Source organism: Emys orbicularis, chromosome 3, assembly GCF_028017835.1.
Source record: "Emys orbicularis isolate rEmyOrb1 chromosome 3, rEmyOrb1.hap1, whole genome shotgun sequence".
In the NCBI taxonomy this organism is placed as follows: Eukaryota; Metazoa; Chordata; order Testudines; family Emydidae; genus Emys; species Emys orbicularis.
Genome location: NC_088685.1, coordinates 82835898 through 82857783, shown reverse-complemented (window position 1 = coordinate 82857783; position 21886 = coordinate 82835898). Strand labels below are relative to the sequence as shown.

The 21886-nt window shown below is 39.0% G+C and overlaps 1 protein-coding gene across 1 annotated transcript in view; it reads right to left on the bottom strand.

Annotated features, from left to right (window-relative positions):
* The window catches only part of LIN28B (lin-28 homolog B), a 126264-nt gene extending 110053 nt beyond the window's left edge, over positions 1–16211 (bottom strand). Inside the window, exons 1-2 of the mRNA XM_065402055.1 lie at positions 16092–16211; positions 5313–5361 (exon numbers count right to left, since the gene is read on the bottom strand). Of these exons, the coding sequence (XP_065258127.1) occupies positions 5313–5361; positions 16092–16211 (169 nt within the window). The remainder of the gene's footprint in view (positions 1–5312; positions 5362–16091) is intronic.
* Between the last annotated feature and the right edge of the window lie 5675 nt (positions 16212–21886).

Sequence of the window (21886 nt, the reverse complement as noted above, 5' to 3'; positions counted from 1 at the left end):
CGTGAGAGCCGGTGGACTCCCGCCTTTCGGGCACCTCCTGCTTCTAGCCAACCCGGTCTGCTTCCACCAAGTCAGCCAACTTTCGGCCCCTCCCCACGTGAGAGGGATCCGCAAGGTCCCGCCCGAGCCGCGCGGCGTGGCCGGCTAAGCGGAGCCCACCTGTCATTGGGTGGTTCAAGGTGGCATTCTCATTAGCGCTGTGGGGCCCAATCCAGCCCCTTGGGCTTCAGGGAGATCCCGTCCTCTCCAGGCTATTACCGGCAGGGATGCCCCCGGAAAGTTGCATTTTAAAGGAAAAAGCTCTCCTGGGATAGCGAATTCCCCACTCCCAGAAGCTGCTCCCTGCTGGGAAGATCGGGTCTGTCCCATTGGATTTAGGTAGCGCTGCCAACCTTAGATGTTCCTTTAGTTTTGGAGATTCCTCCTGAGCCCTCACGTTAGGAACCCAGAGTCTGTGTGTCAGGGAAATGACACCCTCTCCCCCCCTCCACACAGTGTTTGTCTTCACAATCAGATTGCTCGGTTGGGGCTGTAGTATCGGGTGTCGTGTCATGTCGAACTGTTTCATCAGAGGAGTTGCAAGGGGGTAAGATCACGGCGTGGGAAGGCAAGAGAGAAAAATCAGCTGATGCAAAGGCTCTTCCAGCCTATGGTCTCACCTGCAGCGCAGGCGCCAAAATTGGCCTGTGGATCCTTCTCTGCTGCAGCCTGGTCAGGGTCTCCTCTGCACCCCAGCGTTCACTGGGGTGAACGCTGGGGTGCAGATATATATATATCTCCATTATATATATATAATGGAGATATCCTATCTCCTAGAACTGGAAGGGACCTTGAAAGGTCATGGAGTCCAGCCCCCTGCCTTCACTAGCAGGACCAAGTACTGATTTGCCCCAGATCCCTAAGTGGCCCCCTCAAGGATTGAACTCACAACCCTGGGTTTAGGAGCTGTCACCTTCAGCCCCCAACTAAAACCTCTCCAGCGCATCATCAGAGATCTACAACCTATCCTGAAAGATGATCCTTTACTCTCACAGATCTTGGGAGACAGACCTGTCCTCGCTTACAGACAACCCCCCAACCTAAAGCAAATACTCACCAGCAACCACACATCATTGAACAAAAACACTGACCCAGGAACCTATCCTTGTAACAAAGCCCGATGCCAACTCTGTCCACATATCTATTCAAGTGACATCATCATAGGGCCTAATCACATCAGCCATACCATCAGGGGCTCATTCACCTGCACATCTACCAATGTGATATATGCCATCATGTGCCAGCAATGCTCCTCTGCCATGTACATTGGCCAAACCGGACAGTCTCTACGCAAAAGAATTAATGGACACAAATCTGACATCAGGAATCATAATACTCAAAAACCAGTGGGAGAACACTTTAACCTGTCTGGCCATTCTATGACAGACCTGCGGGTGGCTATCTTAAAACAGAAAAACTTCAAAAACAGACTCCAACGAGAGACTGCTGAGCTGGAATTGATATGCAAACTAGACACAATCAACACAGGATTAAATAAAGACTGGGAATGGCTGAGCCATTACAAACATTGAATCTATCTCCCTTTGTAAGTATTTTCACACTTGCTTCTTATCAAACTGTCTGTACTGAGCCATCTTGATTATCACTTCAAAAGTTTTTTTTCTCTTACTTAATTGGCCTCTCAGAGTTGGTAAGACAACTCCCACCTGTTCATGCTCTCTGTATGTGTGTGTATATATATCTCCTCAATATATGTTTCACTCTATATGCATCCAAAGAAGTGGGTTGTAGCCCACGAAAGCTTATGCTCTAATAAATTTGTTAGTCTCTAAGGTGCCACAAGTACTCCTGTTCTTCTCCATTCTCACACGCACTTTTTTTTTTTTTTTTAGCCTCAGTGTTAGTTTTTCCAGGGGAGTTTTCTAGGATCATTAATGCATTCCATGCATTAATTTGAAATGCAAGACCGTTTGGTATGGCTGCTTTTCATATTCAAATCTTCATTATGTGAAGATCCCAATTATTACCTATATAATCCCACCACGGCGACCACTTTCCATTATTGACTTGCAATACAACGAATACTTCAAGCCGGCTGGCTGTCTTCGTTGCAAAGACTGCCTGTCCCGTTGGATCTAGGTAGCTCTGCCAATTTTACTTGTTCCTTCAGCTTTGAAGATTCCTCCTTAGCCTCCCTAATGTCAGGAACCCTGGGCTGTGTGTAGAAAAACAGCGAGAGGAAATGTAACAATGCCCTAAATCAGCTAAAGCGGTTCCAATGAATAAAACACTTTTTAAAAAAAGGGGAATCTATCTTTCTTTCCCCATTTCACTGTTGTTTACGGTGATTTCCTTACCCCTTTCGAAGACTCCGATGTCCCGACTATAAAAGTTAACACCTGTAAATGATTGGTGTGTGGTGCGTGTGTTAGTGTTATAACATCATTTTTTCTCCCCACCTTAAGTTTGTCTTATACTGTGGGGGGGAAGCTTATACTTCTTAACCGAAGATGCTTCTTAGACTTATTTTAAAATTTAAATTAAATAAACCTCGTTGCGATTGAATTGTTCTCTCCATAATTATAAACAACGAAAAATTCAAACATACACTTGTATACATTTGTTACTAACATTTTATGCCAATACCTTCACTATTTACACGTTTTTAATTATTGTATTGTTAATTATCGATTAATTTAATGGACTATTAAATATTTCCATTGTTTTCCAAAAGTTATTAAATACTTAATTCAACCATAAAAATGGGTAGTTTTCCAGCCATTTGTATTTTGAACACGTTGTTCTAGAAAATTGACGTCACACTGCAGTGGAAAATAGTGAGATATAAAAACTTGATGATGAATGAATGTTTTTAAAGGATGTGTCACATCTCAAGGAGGTAGCTGAACTTGGAATATACCTAATGTTTATTTTAAGTCTGAACTTTGAATATGTTAACAAATATTTATGAACCACGATTTTCTCTTCATTCATGACTAAAATATTCCAGATCTTAAAGCCTGTATTTTATGTTTTACGTCCATAGGTGGTGGTGTTTGAATTAATAGCCAGCGTTTGGGGGAGGAAGGTTTAAAATAGGTGCTTTAAAATATTTGATAGTAAAAAAAATAAAATGAATGTTGATAAAGTGATACTGTAAACATTCCGGAATAGCTAACAATGCACTCTGCATTTTTGCCTGTAACTCTGATGGTTTGGAGAGGCATTATTAAAATACCCGACACTGCTCTAATCCTAGACGTAATCCAAGGGCATTAGGACATTGAGAGCCCTTCTAGAACTCACTGCAGGCGGTGGCCTCGTGTACATTAGCAGTTTTTCAGCTGTGGATTTGAAACTGATAAGGATTGCTTCCATGGTTAGATTTAAGGAGGCGCCACATCAGTAATTTGCGGAAAATGTGGTTATATTTGGAAAACCAGCCTTACTGAAGACTCCCGCTGTTGTAAGACCACTTGCATTTCACTGTCAAAAAAATTCAAAATAGATGGCACATAAGGAGACATTGTATATGCTTCCCTAAATTTCATTTCGGGAACGAAGGAAAGGAAGAGAAGCCTAGGAATTAAAGACTGCAGCTGCTTCTCAAAGCTCATGTTGCTTTTTCAAACTTCATAGCAATGGCAGCAAACATTGGGTTGAGAGCGAGCGACTGTGTGTGTTTAAGACTGTCCCGCCCACCGAGCAGGTAGACACACCAGTCTCCGTTACCCATTTTAGTAACGGCACGTGCACATACTACAATATATTGCTATCGAGATTATGGGACCAACCCTGCTCCCATCTGCAGTCAACAGCAACACTCCCAAAGGGAGCAGGATCGGGCCCTAGATGGAGGTATAATCTGAAGGTGGGTTTGTATTATGTGGTGCATATAAATACATATGCAGCTCTCTATTGTACAGAGAAACTGGATGCTATGGACGCCTGTTGCCCACTGACTATTCTGAACGACTATATCTGACCAAAGCCATTGCCTTAAGCACAAGATGTAGCTCGTGATTAAGCACGCACGGAATTCCCAGCCCATTGTGCCGCTGCGCTGCGTAAGCCTCACTCAGCGGCATGTGTTCAGTGCCTCAGGGAGGGGGATAAAGGATAGCACCAGAGAACCCCCGGCCCCTTTTATTTGCTAGTCTAAGTGACGTCAGGAGCACCTTACAGATCCCTAACAGGCATGCGCCTAACAAAAAAGTAGCAATTGGAACAGAGCCAAAACCACTAAACTTCAGTGGGCAGCAGGAGAGCACCCAACAACACTACAGAGCCCGAACAGGGCTGGACACAGGCTGCATACAACTACGCAAACCCTTGAAACCAAGGTAAGCAACAGAATACGATCACCCCCTTTCCTGACGCGGCTATTGTAAATACATGTTCTAAGGAGTCAGACAGCAGGCAGCGGACAAATGGGGAAACAAAATGGGAACAGCGGCTGCTGCTGTAGGGAGAGTAGGTGGGCAATGAGTTTTCCCAGGTGACCATTTGCAAAGTGAAATACCGGATTTGTTAGCGCAGCTTCCAGGGAATAAAATCAATAGATACTGCCTAACGAAACCTGACAGATCAGTGAACTCTGAGGTTTTTTTTTTTTTAGTTTCATATGCCAAGAAAAGTGTTTGGCAACGTATTGTACTGCCTCAAAAATAGATGTAGGTAGGAATTGTCTATGAATGTGAGGATTGTGCAGGATAACGTGTTTACATTGCTGCTGCATTAAAAATCAATTTAATATCGCTAAAAGATGGGCACTGACCTTTTACTTGCTGATATGTTTATTATACTTAAAACTACTTCGTTTTTAAATCATTAATAACTCTACCTGTTAGAAGAACTATGGTGTGTCACAGCCATCCCTAAGAGTAATTCTGTAATGTATTTCAAGATGTCTTTAAATCCATTATTTAAGCTCACAGGATGACACCTGGGAATAAACATTGTATACTGTCTTTTTGCCTCCAGCCCAGAAAAAAAAATCCATTTACAAACCATTAGCTCAATTAAGAATTCCAAAGTCAAACCTTGGAGAAAAATGAATGAAATTCTTTCTTTGAGTCTAATCGCACTTTTCCAGACAGAAATTTAGGTTCATTACAGTCCATTCTGTTGTGGGAGTGGGAGGCATAAAGTAATTATCAAATACCAATTCCCCAATCATATATGAAAAGTCAGCCATGTAAGACTTGGGGGTTGGACTAGATGACCTCCTGAGGTCCCTTCCAACCCTGATATTCTATGATTCTATGACTTTATATTAAAAAAAAAAAAAGAAAAAGAAAAAAAAGACTGACCTGGGCCTGAGGAGACCTTCTTGAATGACCTCATCGTCTTCTGAGGAACCTAAAATCAGAGAGTTGAAGTCAGTACTAGCCGGCAAATTGTACCAGAGCACAGTATTTAATTACCTCTTCTCCAGTTTAACGGCTCATTAGAAGGCCATAAAATGCCAGGGCTTTGACTCTGTGAAGTGACCTGTAAACTCTTTAACTGTTCGCGACTTACCTAGCTCATCAGAACCACAATTAGATAACCAAAAGGTAACAATCAGCCTGTTACCAAAAAAAAAAAAAAAAAAAAAAAAGAGGGGGGGCCTTCTCCATTCTTTAAAGTCATTGCCCCATTAATAGTCTTCTTATAAAAATTAATGAGGAAGTAGACAAAATACACGGATTTGCTGGATACTGCAAGGTGTTGTTTTCACTTATCAATATTTCATCGCAATAGATAACTCAAGTACTAGTGGTTGTTGGCTTTGCTATGTTTAAATTGTACACTTTAAATCATAAAAAAAATCAGTTTGTGTCTTTACATATACTTCAAAGGAAGTATCTTGTAATAAATGTTTGGTCAAATTGTACTAAACATTATAGGTCCTAGTATCAACCTAAGAGTTTCAGTAGGAAAATGCCTTCCCTTTAATACTAGTAAAATCCCAGACAATAATTTGCATTTTAAACCAATACTTACAAAGTCTCAATAAATTAACAAAAAATATTTGATCAGAGACCAACACACAATATGGCTTTGCTGGTGCTAGGTGTATTTATGGTCCACTGCCGATTGAGCAGGATCTATCTGATTTTATATCATAATAATGCCAGCAAAAATGTCATGTATAGTAGATAGTAAGAGGCACCCAAGGAAAGCCACTGTGCTTAGAGTAATCTTGTTGCTCAGGCTGTGCAGATTGTTTAGATCAAGGAAGATGAATAGATTTGAACATGCACAAACTCACCTGCTACCAGCCTATGTCCTTTTGTCTCCCTCTACCTGATTTTTATACACTCTACTTTAAGTAAGACCCATCCAAAGCAAATAAACCACTTCATGTTGTTGTTGTTTTGGGATGTGATCTTAAATCTCTTCTGCCTTTAAAGAAAATGGAGATTTTTTGCAATTGGAGAGCATGTCCTGACTGTTGATTCTGGCCTTTTCCTACAAATGTGGAAACTCCACCTTCCTTCTCTCACTGTGTGAACAGCCAAAGACAAGTGAGAATCAAATTTCTGTATATTAACTTCTTATCCTCTAGTTAACCCCACTTCTATACAACATCAGCAACTAGAAAAGGTGATAGCCAGCTTGTTTTTCCTTGCAGTGCAATAACACTAACAACTGGTCTCCGGTTTTTCTTTTTGTGATGATCTATAGCAAGTTTTGTTTTCCAGTAGAGTGGTATATAAATTCAATATTAAACCTAATCTTCCTTTTACACCTTCAACTATTACAGCCCAATCCCTGTTTTTACTTGTCTCTTCTGCCAACCTGCAGCTGTGTGGCTTTTGTCTCGGATTTAGCTACATTATTTATGCAGCATAATGAAATATGCAAACAGAGTAAGAGATCCTTTCCTGGCTTTGACAAGTGATGTGGTTTAGTTTATGGGAGGATTCAAAATAAAGTACTTTGGAAAAGAAATATATTAAGAATTGCAGTAACTACAGAGATTGGTACATCCTGAAAATTAGATAGGGTTTTAAAAAAAAAAGCCCTTGTTTTTGTCACTTCATTCAATGTATTTGTAAACATCACGTATATAAATATGTGGATATCATAAGCGTCATAATAGATTATTATACAGAAAGTAAATGGGATGTAACTGTTCTAAAAGACTTGGTGTTAATTGTTTCTTAATAGGATATAGAAGTCCTGACATATAATTGTAAGAAATGCTAGCTTATAAAATGAACTTCAAAAGTCTGAACATCTTAATTCTATTAAATTAATTCTTAAAACTGTATAGTTTAAACAAAAAACTAGTTGTCATATATTCTACTGCATCATACTGAAGCCAATAGGAATTTAGTCACTGATTTAAATGGGAGCAGGTTTGGGCCCTAAAGCAGCTAATGGTAACAGTGATATGTTAGTATTTTCCTACACTTCAATATAAACATTTCAAGCAAATTGGGATCAGCTAGTGCTGAAATTGAGATTCATATTTAAATAGGCTTCATCATTGCTAATATCATTTAATAAATGCTAATCAAGGATTATATAATAATCAAGCCTAGTAAGAGGGTTTTGGAGAGAAATTATTATTTGCTTTAAAAGCCTGATTAAATGTTTATAGGCATTTAATCATAACATGTCTGAGTGGAAACTAGTTCTAGGAATAAGTGATATTTGAAGATACCATGCAATCATCACAGAACAGGAAATCAAACCTACTCAAGGAGAGTGAAAGTTAAAGTTATAAATTATATCTTTGTTACAGATAACACACACAATAATTTGAGGGGGTTTTTCTGCCACTTACTGTTTGTTTATCTTTGGCAATTCATTCGTATTGGACAGTGAAAGGCAACAGTATGCCTCTAGTCATTCATTTTTCCCCAAAATTCTCAATGACCAGCAAAATTATACAGTGTTTTGGATTTCACATAATGCAGAGGGTTAATTTAAACAATTTTACTGCCATATAAAAATTGCATATATAGGGTAGAAAATCAGGTATTTATAGTTTGCCTGTTTACATAGAAAGTTGTTTGCTCTATTTCAGAGATTAGCTAGAACAAAAATTTAAGACAATGAGCCTGCTTCTGCCTCCATTGAAATCAATCATAATTTGGACATTGATTTTATTGTGAGGAAGAGTGGACTCAATCTTTTATTATTGTTTAAAACAGTTATAAAATACATCAGAACACAAAAGTAAAATATACAATAATAAAAAGTTACTACTAACGAGTGAGCAAATATCATATGGGGCAGAAAAAGATACAACATTCCTTTATTTTCTATTTACAACTCTTATCTAGGATGGATTTTTTTTAAGGATTTCAGGTGTACCTGTCATAGAAACTGAATTAGATAAATTGTGAACACCTAAAAATAAACAGCTTGTAGTATTTAAGAGAAAATGCCAGGTACTCTTTCAAAAAAATAAAAAAGACCTTATGGTAACAAACAATTTTGTTTAAAAACTGTGAACTTTTTTTAAAAAAAAGTAATATATATAGTGTATGCTTTACCTTTTGCACTTCATTCAGCTGCTGGACAGTAACACAGACTAATCAATTTATTTTTGTTTATAGTCACTTCAACTTCTGATTGAATGCACTAGCAACATGCTGCACTATCTTAGTTGCAAATGCCGCAGAGGAATGTTAAATCAAACAAATTACTTGACACTTAACAATACTAACATGCTTATGAATTTTTAGAAATATCAAGTTTTAAACCAAAATCCTAAGTGATGGGTCGAAAGCTCATTAAAATGTTTTTTTTAAGGTTTCTGGTATTGTATCCCTTACTTTCTTTTAATATTTCATTCAGTAAGATACAGAAATCAATTTAAAATATACCAAAGAAATTGAATTGCATTCTGTAAAATCCAAAACATCTGAAAAAGTTTGGAAATAAAAGATATAGAATAACACTGGAACTGATCCACATCCTCAAACCAATGGCTTACCTATATTGTATAATTTGCTAAGGATACAACACAATTCCTGTGAATTATTCTCTTCTGAAATTATATAACTAGATTTCATTTGCTTGTTTAATTACACACATTGTGTAATTTTGTTCACAATTTTCTTCCCATCACAATACTGTGAGCATTGCACTAAACATTTTTAGGAAGTGAATTGATAAAGCAGGTGTGGGAAAAGTAACTCCTTTTAATTATCTTCTAAATTCAAGAATTCACCTTGAAACACTTTTTAATAAAATCCTTCAAACTGACTTGGTTTTGTTTTGTGTTTTAATGATCAGCAAACAGAGGTTTAATCTTTCTTTACTGATTTGAACCTTTGAATCTTTTGTTATGTGTTAAATTGATTACCCTTTGTGGTTAACAATATAAATAGCTTGGTGATATTCTCTAGATATGTTTTGCTGACATATGAAAGGAGTAAAGATGGACAATGTGGTACACAATAATGTAGGCATTTCTGATAACCAGCGGGCCCAGTTCTGCTCCCATTCAATCAGTTACTAGACTCCCATTTGAGTTCAGTTGGAACAGGAGCACATAAGAACAAAATCTGCTCCCATTGACGTCAAGATTCTGAACTGTTCTAGTAAAGCAATGTAAATTGGGAATAACTAGCTCCATTGACCTCAATGGTGTGGAGTCTGTCACTGACTCCAGTAGGACCCACTGACTCCAATAGGACCAGCGTTTGACTCTTAAAAGTGAAATACCACCATTCAATTTAATTTTTAGTTTCTTTTAAATGATGTGCTTTGACCCCCAGATCAACGAGGCAAAAACTTTACTATTAAATAAAAATGTAACTTTAGTGCATATGATTAAAGTGACAATAATGGTATAATAAAGAAATACAATTGGATAAAATCATTTCTCATTCCCTTTTAGTGAGATTGTTCTTAATCCATATTATCTATTTTATATGTTCTATATTTAGAAGAATATGAAAAAATATCTTAAGTAGAAAATATTTTGTATATTTAAAAAAATTCCGTAACACAGAATAGTGACCATATTTTCATACGATTGTAACCAATTTTATTTTTCAAGGGTACAAAAATATGTCTAAACATAAAATATTTTGAAAAGCAATTATTTAGTCTCTTATTTACTTGTCATATGTTCGGCATTTTATTCAAATTTACAGCTAGCATGTAAAATAGTACCGGTAATTTAAAGCTAATTTGTCCAAATTTGGAGCAATTTGCATTGTCTTAAGCAAATGAACTTATAAATACACCTTCTTTTAATGGGACTGAACTAGCTTTCAAAGTGATTATCTCCAGAAGTAGCTAATATTGTTCTTTTGTTCACAATAAGTTGAGTAATCGTGACTGAGACAAATAAGAAAATCCAAATTTATTAGATATTTTGCATAGTTTATTACTAGGATTTGAAGGATTAGATTTTTATTGGCAAATGTCAACAGTGATTTCACCACACACACACACAAACACACACACACACACAAACCAACGAAAAACTATTTCTACTGACAATCAAAATTTACAGATAGGCAGAGTAAGAAAAATGCTTCTTGAGAATTTATCAGAATTTGATTGAATCAGTTATACAGCTTTAACTTTTTAAATCTCAGCATCTACTATTATTAATTCTCAGACACCCCCATAGTTTCCTGCAACTGTGAAAACTTAAATAGATAACAATTGGGGGAAAAAAGTTAAAAATAAATATTATCCATCAGTTATAAAAAGAAATCTAATTCTGAAAAGCCTACTTATGATCATTGGTTTAATTTGTATTCAAATTATTAAAGTTAAACAAATGTAAATGTATCTTAAACTTGTGGTTTATATTCATTTTGAAGCCATCTTTAAGAATAATATTTGCTCACAAATGAAATAATGCTTAATAAATGTTGGAAAGATGTGTGTCAAATAAAAGCTGTTATGGCAATATTGTAAATTTTAAATTATTCAGCTTTTAGCTTGTACAACCGTTCCATTCCACATAGTGACACTACATTGGATTTGTCCTCTACAGTATAAATGAGGTATGAACATCACACTGAATATAATTCTAAATCTGTGTTTGTAACCTTTCCCTAAACTCAACAGAGCCTCAATGTAAATATAATTATTAAGCCAAAATTAGAATATGGATCTATAAATAAAATGAAACTGCATAACGTATAATTTGCAGTCAGGTAATAAAAGCACTTTTTGCCAATTTGAACTTAACCATGTTAAAACTACTTCAGTGGATGAAATTGCTATTCTATATGTATTGCACTACTTTTTAAAATTTTACTTGAAAAATATTCTATATGTTTAAAAAAATTCATATACTTCTGTAAAAGTTTCAGCATGATTGGTTGTAGATTCTAAAGAAGCATTTCTAAGTTCATTTGTTGTACTTGAAATTAATATTTACTCTTCATGGAGTTAACACTTCACCTCTGCTACATCCTTTGTGCCCCACACTACTTTTGTTGCTTTTATACAGGCCATTTATCTGTAAAACAACAAGTTTTTTCTGTAATTATTATTAGTGAATTATCATTTAGGAGTCTAACAGATTCACAAGCTTAAATTCAGCTCCTTCATAGGTCTTCTTTTTGGTGTGAATATTAGGAATTTACCAGGAATAAAGCAACCAAGCTAAAGAAAACATATTAAAAGTAAAATGGTATAATGTGTGGTTTGTCAAAAGACAGTGCTTACAGCACTAATGTCAATCTAATATTGACATTTTCTTTTCACATAAGTGTGGGTAATGCAGCATAAACAGTTCAGAGTATGCGAAATTTTCCTAATTGTAAAAGAAAATAGTTCCATATAATAAACATTCCTGCTGAGTCATTGTTTAAAATAAGTTATTGAACAAAATAATGCAATGGTAGTTCTTGTCTGTTTTAGTGAGAAATTGTTTATTAATTTAAAATGAGAATACAGAACGGTATCACTGATATTAAATTCTTGGAGATTAGAAATTGTCATCTTGAATTTTATTTTTTACAAAAATGATTGCACATGCAAGAATTTATTATGAAGTATGTACAATAGTGGTAGAACATCTAAAATATTACTAAACAAATCAGTGTCAGTGTTGAGTTACAAATATAATGCTCAGTGTGCAAATATTTTCAACACCAGTTTAACAATCTATATATGTATGTTGTGGCCAGACTAAAAAACCTTTTATGCATTGAAGTACTGTTAGTAACATAGATAGTGATGATAGATAGATGTAAGATGCATTTAACAGGGTTAAATTATTAAAAATAACTGGCCTAAATAGCATGCATACATACAGAGATATAAGAGCATTTAAAAATGTAATTGTAGTTAAAAACAAAAACAAAAAAACCACACCTTTCTGAAAGGTAGTGGGGGAGCAGAACACAACACTACATGTAATAAAATAATAACAAGGTTTCTTCAAACAAAATAAAATCGATTTTAAAAAAAAAATAGAAGCCGTTTCATTGATAGCAACTAGCTATTGATATAGAGAGCCATTTATTCTGGATAGATTTTTTTTGGAGGGGAAGGGGATTATTTTTAACCTAGTGTGTATCTACAAACACACCACTGTCCGAATACATGGTTTTCAATTTTAGAATTTTGTTTAAAGCAAACATTAAATATATATGAATGAACATAAATGAACATATATGTTTTGGCAACCTAAGAACTTTACCATATACTATTTAGAAAAAGACTGCATTCCATCCTTCAAATTCCCAATTGTACATACTACTAGCATCTAGACCAGTTAGAGATGGTAAAATACTAAATTAAGGAAGAAATTTTAGTGTTTAAACCTAAACATGTATATACATATTTCTATCAAAGTCAGCATAAATTCAGTATTAAGAACCATAGTTGAGAATGTACATTATTTGGGAAATTCTGTAAATCTCTCTCTATTTCTTTGTGAAAATTGATCAGTTAACATTACAGGCCTCTTTTATTTTTTCCTGTATAATTAAGCTTTTGTTCAGCCATGAAAAAACTAGAAACTGATTGCTTGAAAATGAGCTGCATGACCTTTGTCCTGGTTTGTCACCTTTGACCTTTAATTTGAGGATCCTGCATATCAAGTCATTCTATTTTTAGAAGCAGTATGTCAAAAAGTCCTGTGTTTAAATTTTTACCACTTATGTATCAAAAAGAGTAGGAAATTAAAACAATTTTGCTTTTTTATTATACAACTGTTTTTGAAATAACATACATCATGAACTAGTCCACAAAATGCTTTATGTAAGAAAGAGCTCTTCCTATCAGAGATATTGGAACACAAAACAAATTTAGAGGAGATTCTCCTATAGACTGCTTGGCTCCTCCAAATTTTAACTCTTTAACAAAAACCTCATGCTCATATCTTTTGTTGTTGTTGTTAATGGGTATATGCAATTACATGGACTTTGTCCATATCATCATTGATTTTTTTTTAATTCACTAATCATATGCTTGGATCTTAACTCTCAAAATACCCTTTCACAATCTGAAACTGTGTTTAAAAATGGCTAATAGCAAACTTAGATCTAAAAATTGTTTGACTCAAAAATGTGATTTTTTTTTTTAAAATTAGGCTTTATTTTTATGTAAGATGGCTTAAAATGTCTTTATGGTGGTAAAGGACCATTTTCAAAACAAGAGAGTGCCATAGTATTGATCTAATTGATTTTCCTATACTCATTCAATACCAAACTAATACAATTCACTGGAAAAAGCTTCCTTGAGACAGCATTTATCTGCCTACTTCACTTAGTGAATGAATGATGTAAAAATAAGATAATAAAGAAAAAACTTACTATAGTTATTCTTGTATTTGAACCTCCACAGAACTTCAGGATGTGTTTTTCAGTTGGATTTAGTAGTGATCAACATGGCTGTCTTGATTCAGCACTCCGGTCAGCGACATCATACAGTATCATGTCATAGGAGGAGCTACTCCATAAAGGCATGTACCCTCATATTTTCAAAATACAGCTGGCTTTATAAAGTACATCTGCCAGCTATAAATAGTGTGAATTTTAGTTATACTTGAGAACTGGAATCTTATTATTCTGATTAACAAGTTAACAGTCATGCCTCACAATGTATGGTTTTTAGGCTCATTGTGGAGGAAAAATGGTTCCTTTAGAAGCTACCTTCTATCCAGACATATTGTAATAGGAGAATCATCTGGTAGGTCTTTCTCTCTCCCTCCCCAAGATCACATTATAAATCATATTGTTTAACTATAATGCAAACAAAAAGCTACTTCAAAATGAAAAAAGGAACCTTTAAGAGCCTAAGCCTTATTAAGTTATCTTTATGCTTGGAGAATGTGATCTGAAACACTGCTTGTGACTTATCACTGCATCCTAGCAATGGTTTAGACAGTGAAGATTTGGGCCTAGATATATGAAATTTTCATTATTTCTCTCCTGTCTCCTGAAGTTTCTAATACATGTCAGCTAATGTGTCTCCTACATTGACTTTACTCTTGATTTCTGGTAAGATTTTTTTTTTTTTCAAATTATCTCCCTTGCAGCATTCATTTTATAAACATATAAGTTTGATAGCTCATTTCTTCATGCAATCTTGTATTTTCTACTACAGCTGTTTTTAAATATGTACTAAACAGTCTGGTTATAAGTAACCATTACTTTGCTAATTTGTGTTACATTGTTTCATGAGAACAAAGAAAACTTGGCCTCTTGGTATACTTATTAATAAATTTGAGGTTATATATTTATTCCAGATTTTAGTGATCTTTCTTGCTGTACAGTAGTCAATCTTTCAGAAGACTACAGTTTAACTGCATAGCCTGTGAATAATTTTCAAAGAAGTGAATGGCAGAATATTTCCCCCAACAAATAATGTATCATCTTTACACCTTGAAAAATGAAATGTCCGTTTCCTATATGGTTTACTGTACAATCCAGTATCAATCTAACTCTAAATGGTTGTTTAAAGTTTAATATAAATTATTTGATGGATGCTTCATTAAATTAAAATGTTGAAAACAATTTAGACTATTATAAAACTATAGCTACAATTCTTATTTTCTTAAGAGTAGCTAATACTGATGATAACAGATGCTTTGCTGTAGATGTAGTTAGATAGTGTATGCACAGAAAATGTGACGTTCCAAAACAGACTATAACTAGAATATTAGTTAATGGCTTTTTTTAATCTAATGCTGGTTACATAAGTAACATGCCTAAATCCTTCAGCAAAAGTTTCTAACCTGTATTACTATTTCATTCATTTATACTACAATATGAGACTAAGTAGATATCAAGTAAGTACACTCGGGGAAAGTGATTATCAATTAAATGCATAGCATCTTTTCTAGGTGATCTATTTAATGTTAACACATTAAAATTGATAACTCAAACAAGTGTTAAATCTTTCTTCCTCTAAAACTTACTTTAGAATTTTACACTATTTGAAATATACTGGTCTTATGCTTTTAAAAGAGCTTGGACTAAATAGCAACATTAAGTGTATAGTTATGTTTTCTGATCTTTTATGCATATACATGCAGGGTTTGAACTGACTGATTTTCTGCCAAATCAGATGACTAAAATACCATGTGCTTAATTACAATGTCAATAAAAATATAACTCAAACCAAGAAATTAAATACAAAATATTTCCTGGACCAGGATGGAATTCAATTTTACATTGCTAAAAAAGAAATATATACTTCTGAAACTAGTTCTAAAGCCAGCCATTCTAGTCTATACTCATAAATCAAATTGACATAGCCAGATTTCTATCAGTGTTTGAAACCAGAAAACAGAAACTACATAGTTTAAAGACATTTATTTGTTTTCCCTTACATTACATGCCATCAACAGGACAACTTCACAGGAGAACAGCACAGTGCTACATGGGTTTTGTTTTTAAGTTTACTATAAAAAGACCCCAACTACACACAGCACCATTAGGAGCCATTTATAGAAAACACCGAGGGGAAAATGCAAGGAATCACAGAGATCGACCTAAGATTTCATTCTGTTGCATGAAACAATTCAAAATGGCGGCCTTACCATTACTTACATTTAAACCCCCCGTAGAGAGGACACGGAATTACTATTTGATCTTATGCATAGCATCCCCTCCACGCCCACACTCACACACAAAAAAGCACTAAAGGGCAGGAATAGTTACCAAGGTGCAATTAAAAAACAGTCCTTTGGGGCACAAATCCGTACAAGGCAGCTGCATCCTCTGCTCTCTAGTCAGTTTAAAGCCGACGCACCGATTGGCAAACACAATGTAGTTGCCCATCTACTTTCCTCCTTCGTTTTCCTTTTGCAACAGCTCAAGCTCCAAGATCGTTCTCCTCCGCTCCTCCAAAGTCCTAATTTGTGTTTGTGCCTCTGCGTCTTCCCCTCCCCCCCAAAAAAACAAACACACACACATTGACAGTGCAAGATTGTTTCCTTGGTAGGCTACAAATACAAAGATCTCTTTCCTATCAGGGGGCAAAGGCAGGGAGTGGAGGGATCCCAAGAGCACGGGACGCCCCCTGGCGTCGAACGGGCGCAGTTTCACCTGCGGGCATCCCAACCTGTACCTTGACCGGAGCAAGTTAATGCAATCCCTTTGTGCTCACACCTGGAGCAGCCCATCGCTTTGCAGATGCACCATGCGAGCGCTGGCGCTCTCCCTCGCGCACCCCGGGGTGACACCAGGATTGCATGCCAGGGAGGCTCGGCTCTTGTCTTTCGACCCTTTTATTATTGTTATTTGTAATATCACATGCAAGACACTCTCTCCCCTCCCCCCGGGGAAGCTGCAACTTTGCCGCTGGGCTCTGAGGCGTCTGATCTTCTCCAGGGTAACCGCAGCCCTCGGAGAAGGGGGGTGGAGGTGGGGGGAAGGTGTGAACCCGGAAGTACACCCGCCAGGGCAGCAGCATCTCAATGGCAACATTGGGGAGAAATAAAGGGGCGCTCGGGCAGCGGGAAGCAACTTTCCCTGCAGGGGAAACGAAGGCGCCTCCCCAGTGCATCTGTGCAGGGCGCGCGGACTCCGCGGGAAAGGGGCCGGGCAGGTGCCAGCTGCGGCGCTGGCAGCGGGCGGGCGGGACCCGGCGCGGCACGGCCGGCGAAGGAGCAGTGACTGGAGCTCGCTTACCTCCCGGGGGCCATGGTCGCTGGGCTGGGCGGGCGGGCGGGCGCTGGTGCGGGGCTGGGGGGCAGCGGGTGGCGCTTGGCTTCCTAAGGCGCTGCGGGGCGGCGGAGGCGGAGCGGGGCTGGCGGCGGCGAGGGAGGGAAGCGGCGCTCACGCTCCCCGCCTGTGGCAGAGCAGCGGCGGCGGCGGCTGGATGGCTGGGCAAGGACGCAGCAGCCCGTTACCGCTCCAACGCTGGGTCACGCCGCTGCAGGCGTGCACCTGCCCGGCCCGCCCTGGCTGCACCAGGGGGCGCGGCAGGTTGAAGCGCGAGTCACTTCCACAGGCGGGGGACACTTCCCGGGGGGACTCGGCTCGTACGAGGGTCCCCCCCAGCCTCGGGCCTGGGACCGGTCCACGCAGGGCGCTACCCGCCCGCCCCGCCTGAGCCTGCCCCCGCTAGGTCTGACACCTTCGCTCCTAGGCAGGCACCCAGCCTGAAACCGGCACCGAGGCCGCGACCCACTGGTCCCCCTTCAGCAGCCTGTGCCCGGCCCCTGCTCGGGCTGTGCCGCACGCAGGGCTTCTCCCCCTGCCCTCCGGAAGGGGTGGCCAGCGCTGGGTTCCCTTTCCCGCCTTCCCTCGAGGCTGAGACCTTCCATCTCCCTGCCCTTGCCCTCCGGAGGGCAGGGCCGTAGCAACAAAGAACGTGGCCCCCTCCGAACATATGTCCGGGCGGGGCCCCTTACAATGCAGAAACTGGAATGCGGTATTTATTTTGCCACTTTTAGAGGCCCCCTTCCTTGCGGGGCCCCCTCCGGTCGGAGGGTACGGAGGGCGCTCGCTACGTCTCTGCCGGAGGGAGACCACCCAACCCCATGTTACAGGCTTTCCCGGAGACAGTTCATCCCTCTCTCCAGGCTGTGCCCCCCTCCATCCCATGGTCTACACAACACCCAGTAATTACATCATAAGGTTTTGTCACCAAGCCCAAGGTCTCTGATGGTGCCCCCAGCCTTGAGCGGCCATCAGAAACTAAACAAGGCAATCCCATGTTCTGCCCCCCAGGGTAAGAAGGTGTTCTAGGGGCACAGGGTTCTGTCTGATCAGGTCGCAGAAGGTCCTATCCTACAGGGCCAAAACACGCCTTGCATAGAGATCCACCCGAATGTGCCTGACATCACAACAACCTTTTCTCCAAGAAAGGCACCCCATTGTCTCAACAGTCCATGTCCAGGTTTCTGTCTAGTAGTCACAGGGCTCCATTTCCAGGTCTCAGTATTTTCTGCACGCTCAGGCTTCCATGTTTTGGTTTGATCTGACTTCACCACTCAGTATGTTCAACCCACTTGCATTCCTGGGTCTTTAAATGTGCCAATCACTTGCACGGCTCCAATCTTGTGTCTTGGCTTGTGCTACACATAAGGTTCTATTCCCAGGTCTTGACCAGGTTGTCATTTCTGGGTCTCAGCATATTGTTCACTTCCAGATTTCCAGGTCTTGACCCAGCCCACACATTCCAGGGTTCTAGTTCCAGTACCTGGTCTGTTCTGTGCATGAGCTGTTTCCAACTCTCATCACATGGTGCATGGTGACAATGTTGCATGCTGAGGTCTCTGAATCCATCACCTACTTCCAAAATTCTTTTCCTCAGTCTTGACCTACTTGCTCACAGCATACCATTCCTAGCTCTCATTATGTGCCACTACCACAGTTCAAATTAGACTGAAAAACTGGGTCTCAGAACAAGTTGCTTTTTTGCAGAGTCTCATTCCTGGGCCCTTGTGCATGGTGTGTGTAGGGTTCCATTGGTAGTTTTGGTGTACTTGCCCTGCTCATAAGGTTCTATTTTCAGATCTCACACAGAGTTCCTTTACTGAGTCTCCAATGGCCCACCCATGTTTGGGATTTAAGTCTTGAGTCTCTGAACATGCTGTCTAGTCAGAATTCTATTCCCAGGTCTCTATACATGCATTGCAGCCATGAGGTTCCAGTAAGAGGTTGCTATACTTACAATGTATAGCTTTTAATTCCTTTTGAATTGGTACTACATGCTGATCACAAAGTTCTGTTACATGATCTCAGCCTGTGCTGTATAGTTCCACAACATACTGTACCATTTTCAGATCTTCAAACATTTTGCCCATTAAGCTGCCATCATGAATTCCTTCTTTTCTTGGGCTAGGGTTCCATTCTTAGAGCTCAACATAAAAGTCATCAAATGGTGCTATTACACTAAGTCTTACAAGTTGCTTTTCTTAGGGTGTGAGCAACATATAGTCTTTGAAGAAATGCCATATTTTTTTTTAGTTGTGGGGTGCAGGTTCTTTCTAGAAACTGCCGTAAACAGCCTTAATCTCTCTAGCTAGAGTCAACACCAGGAGTAGAGTTGCTTCCTGGGAATTGGGCATTGGGATTTGGGCTGAGATTTTTGAAAGAGGGATTTGCCTGTGTGGCACTTCTGACCACCTCTGTTGAAGGATAGTGTAAGTAAAACAAGTTACACTAAGAAAATACCCAGACTCCGTATCACTGATTTCTCTTCCGACAACAAACTGAATGCTCTAAGGTCTCAACATTACAACCACTTGGCAGAGGGGTGACAACATGTTTGCACAGTCGTTCTCCCTGATGTCTCTGAGCATTCCTTCCACTTGCAAGTTCCATTCCCCAGCTTTGACCCACCATGCTCATTCATAGGGTTTCATTCCTGAGAGCCTTTGTCAATTTCAGTGTGGATTACACAGTTTATGCATTTTCCTAAAGCATAATATTTTCACTACAATCAATGAGTTGTTATTGCTGGTGGAAAAAGAATGGGCAGCTTTGACATTTTGGAAAAATAAATACAGAAGCACTTTTAGCTTGTGAAGTTGCATGTTCTATTTAAAATATAACATAGAGTCCCTCTCTGTTGTGCTCCTATCAAAGCCAAATGCTGTAGTGTTCATGAGACTGCTTCAACCCATTTAAATGTGACATTTTTCTAGTGAAGTTTATGGGAGCCCTTGCCACTCTGGTTAAAGAAAAGTGAAACATCTGATAAATTATTTCATTTTCTATTTTCTAATGGTACCTCTAACTATGGAGTATCATATATTGTTACACATGCCACTTGCCCTTGAAACTGTGAATAAGAAACTGCCAGGTTTTCTAGAGACTCCCGTGGACTGAATTTCCCAGGCTTCTGGCCTAGGTAAAGTTTCTTTCAGGACACCATCCACCTTCCTGGGCTGTTTCTGCCACCAACCATGGCTACCTTCATGTCCCTCTCCCAGTGGCTACTCAAGCCTTTCTCAGAGTTTCTTCCGTTTCCCCAGTGGTTTCATGCTACAACCATCCAGGTGCTTCCTTTGTTCCCACAGCCTCATGCTGCCTGATATTTCATGTTCATACACATCTCCTCTCAGCCTTCCCATCCTCATTATACCGGTATTGCTCCCCTTTCAGCATCCTCCCCAACCCCCAACTTGCCTGTCCCTTACTGCCCCCTGTGATGGTTCTCAGGGCATCGAGGGCTGTAAATCACCTTGCTACATCTTGCCTCTAGTGTGAGGGAGTCTTGCCTGTGCCTAGTTGGGTGTCAGTTCCCTAACACCACCAGCCTCTCAAGCACTCTCCTCTGGGCTATGCCAGCCTTGTCTTTGCCTTGCAGATTAACAGTAGTGGCATCACAGTCCCCGAGTCCCTTTGAATCATTTCCCTGTGATTTCCAGCCCTTGACACTGACTACTCACAGAAATCTCAGAACCTCTGCCCCAAAGGAGCAGTGTGCCCAAGTTTGCTAGTTTTACCTTAAACTACCGCTCTTTTATAACACACAGCACTTGTGAGCACTTATAATAAAACAAAAATAGATTTATTTAAGAAAGATTGGAGAGTTACCTAGAAACAAGAGGTAGTGGCAGAAACAAATGGTTATTATACAAAATAAATAATAAAATGCAAACTTATGTCTACAGTTATTGATAGTTACCTTTTCTATCTAAAGTGCAGTCTGTTGCAGAGCTGGCTGGCTTCACAGGAACCAGGATCTAGTTTTTCATGAGAATGTCTCTACTTCCCACGATGTCTCTTCAGTCAATGAATCCAAAGAATCTGTTATACTGAAACCATGTTTTGTCTTTATTCATAGACAGGGCAAATCTCTGTCTGTTGTAATGTTCCTTTTTTACCTCCAAGTGGTTTTGATTGTTTGCAGTTCTCTCTGGTGGTTTTCTATTGATGGTCTTGGGGAGCAGCAAGGCTAGACAATTGAGCCTTCCACTACATCACTTGCTAAACAGGTAGGGGTTACAATTCCCTCCTGTGTGAATGGTCCATCACCAAGACATATTGTCCACTGGTGACTAACTTTTAGTCCGAGACTCTAAAGCATACTTTTAATATAGATACATTTTTTCTTAAATATTGCCTGTACATACATCTCACCATGATTACGAGTCTTGATAAGTTACAAACTTTCTGTGGATACCTCACATGCTACTCTTTATAAATATCCTGCAAGGCATGTGTTTGATGTAGTGAGTTTGTCAGGTCTGAGGTGAAAGTTATTTGCAAAGAACAGGGGACCCTTTGTCAGGAAACCTCAGCTGACCCCCAGCCTAAAAATATTCTGGTTCAGTACAATTCTTGTTTTTATGAGCGATACTAATATATGTTATTCATTATGGGTTGGACTGGGGGCACCAACGTTTAATTGTTTGGGCTGAAATTTTCCATGGTAGGTGTCTGCCTCAGGCTGATTTTTTTCTTTTTCTTTGAAAATTTCAGCCATTTCTGAAAACAAGACTAGGAAAAAATATGTTGTTTTGCCCATGTTAAAAATACTTAAGACTTTTTCTGTG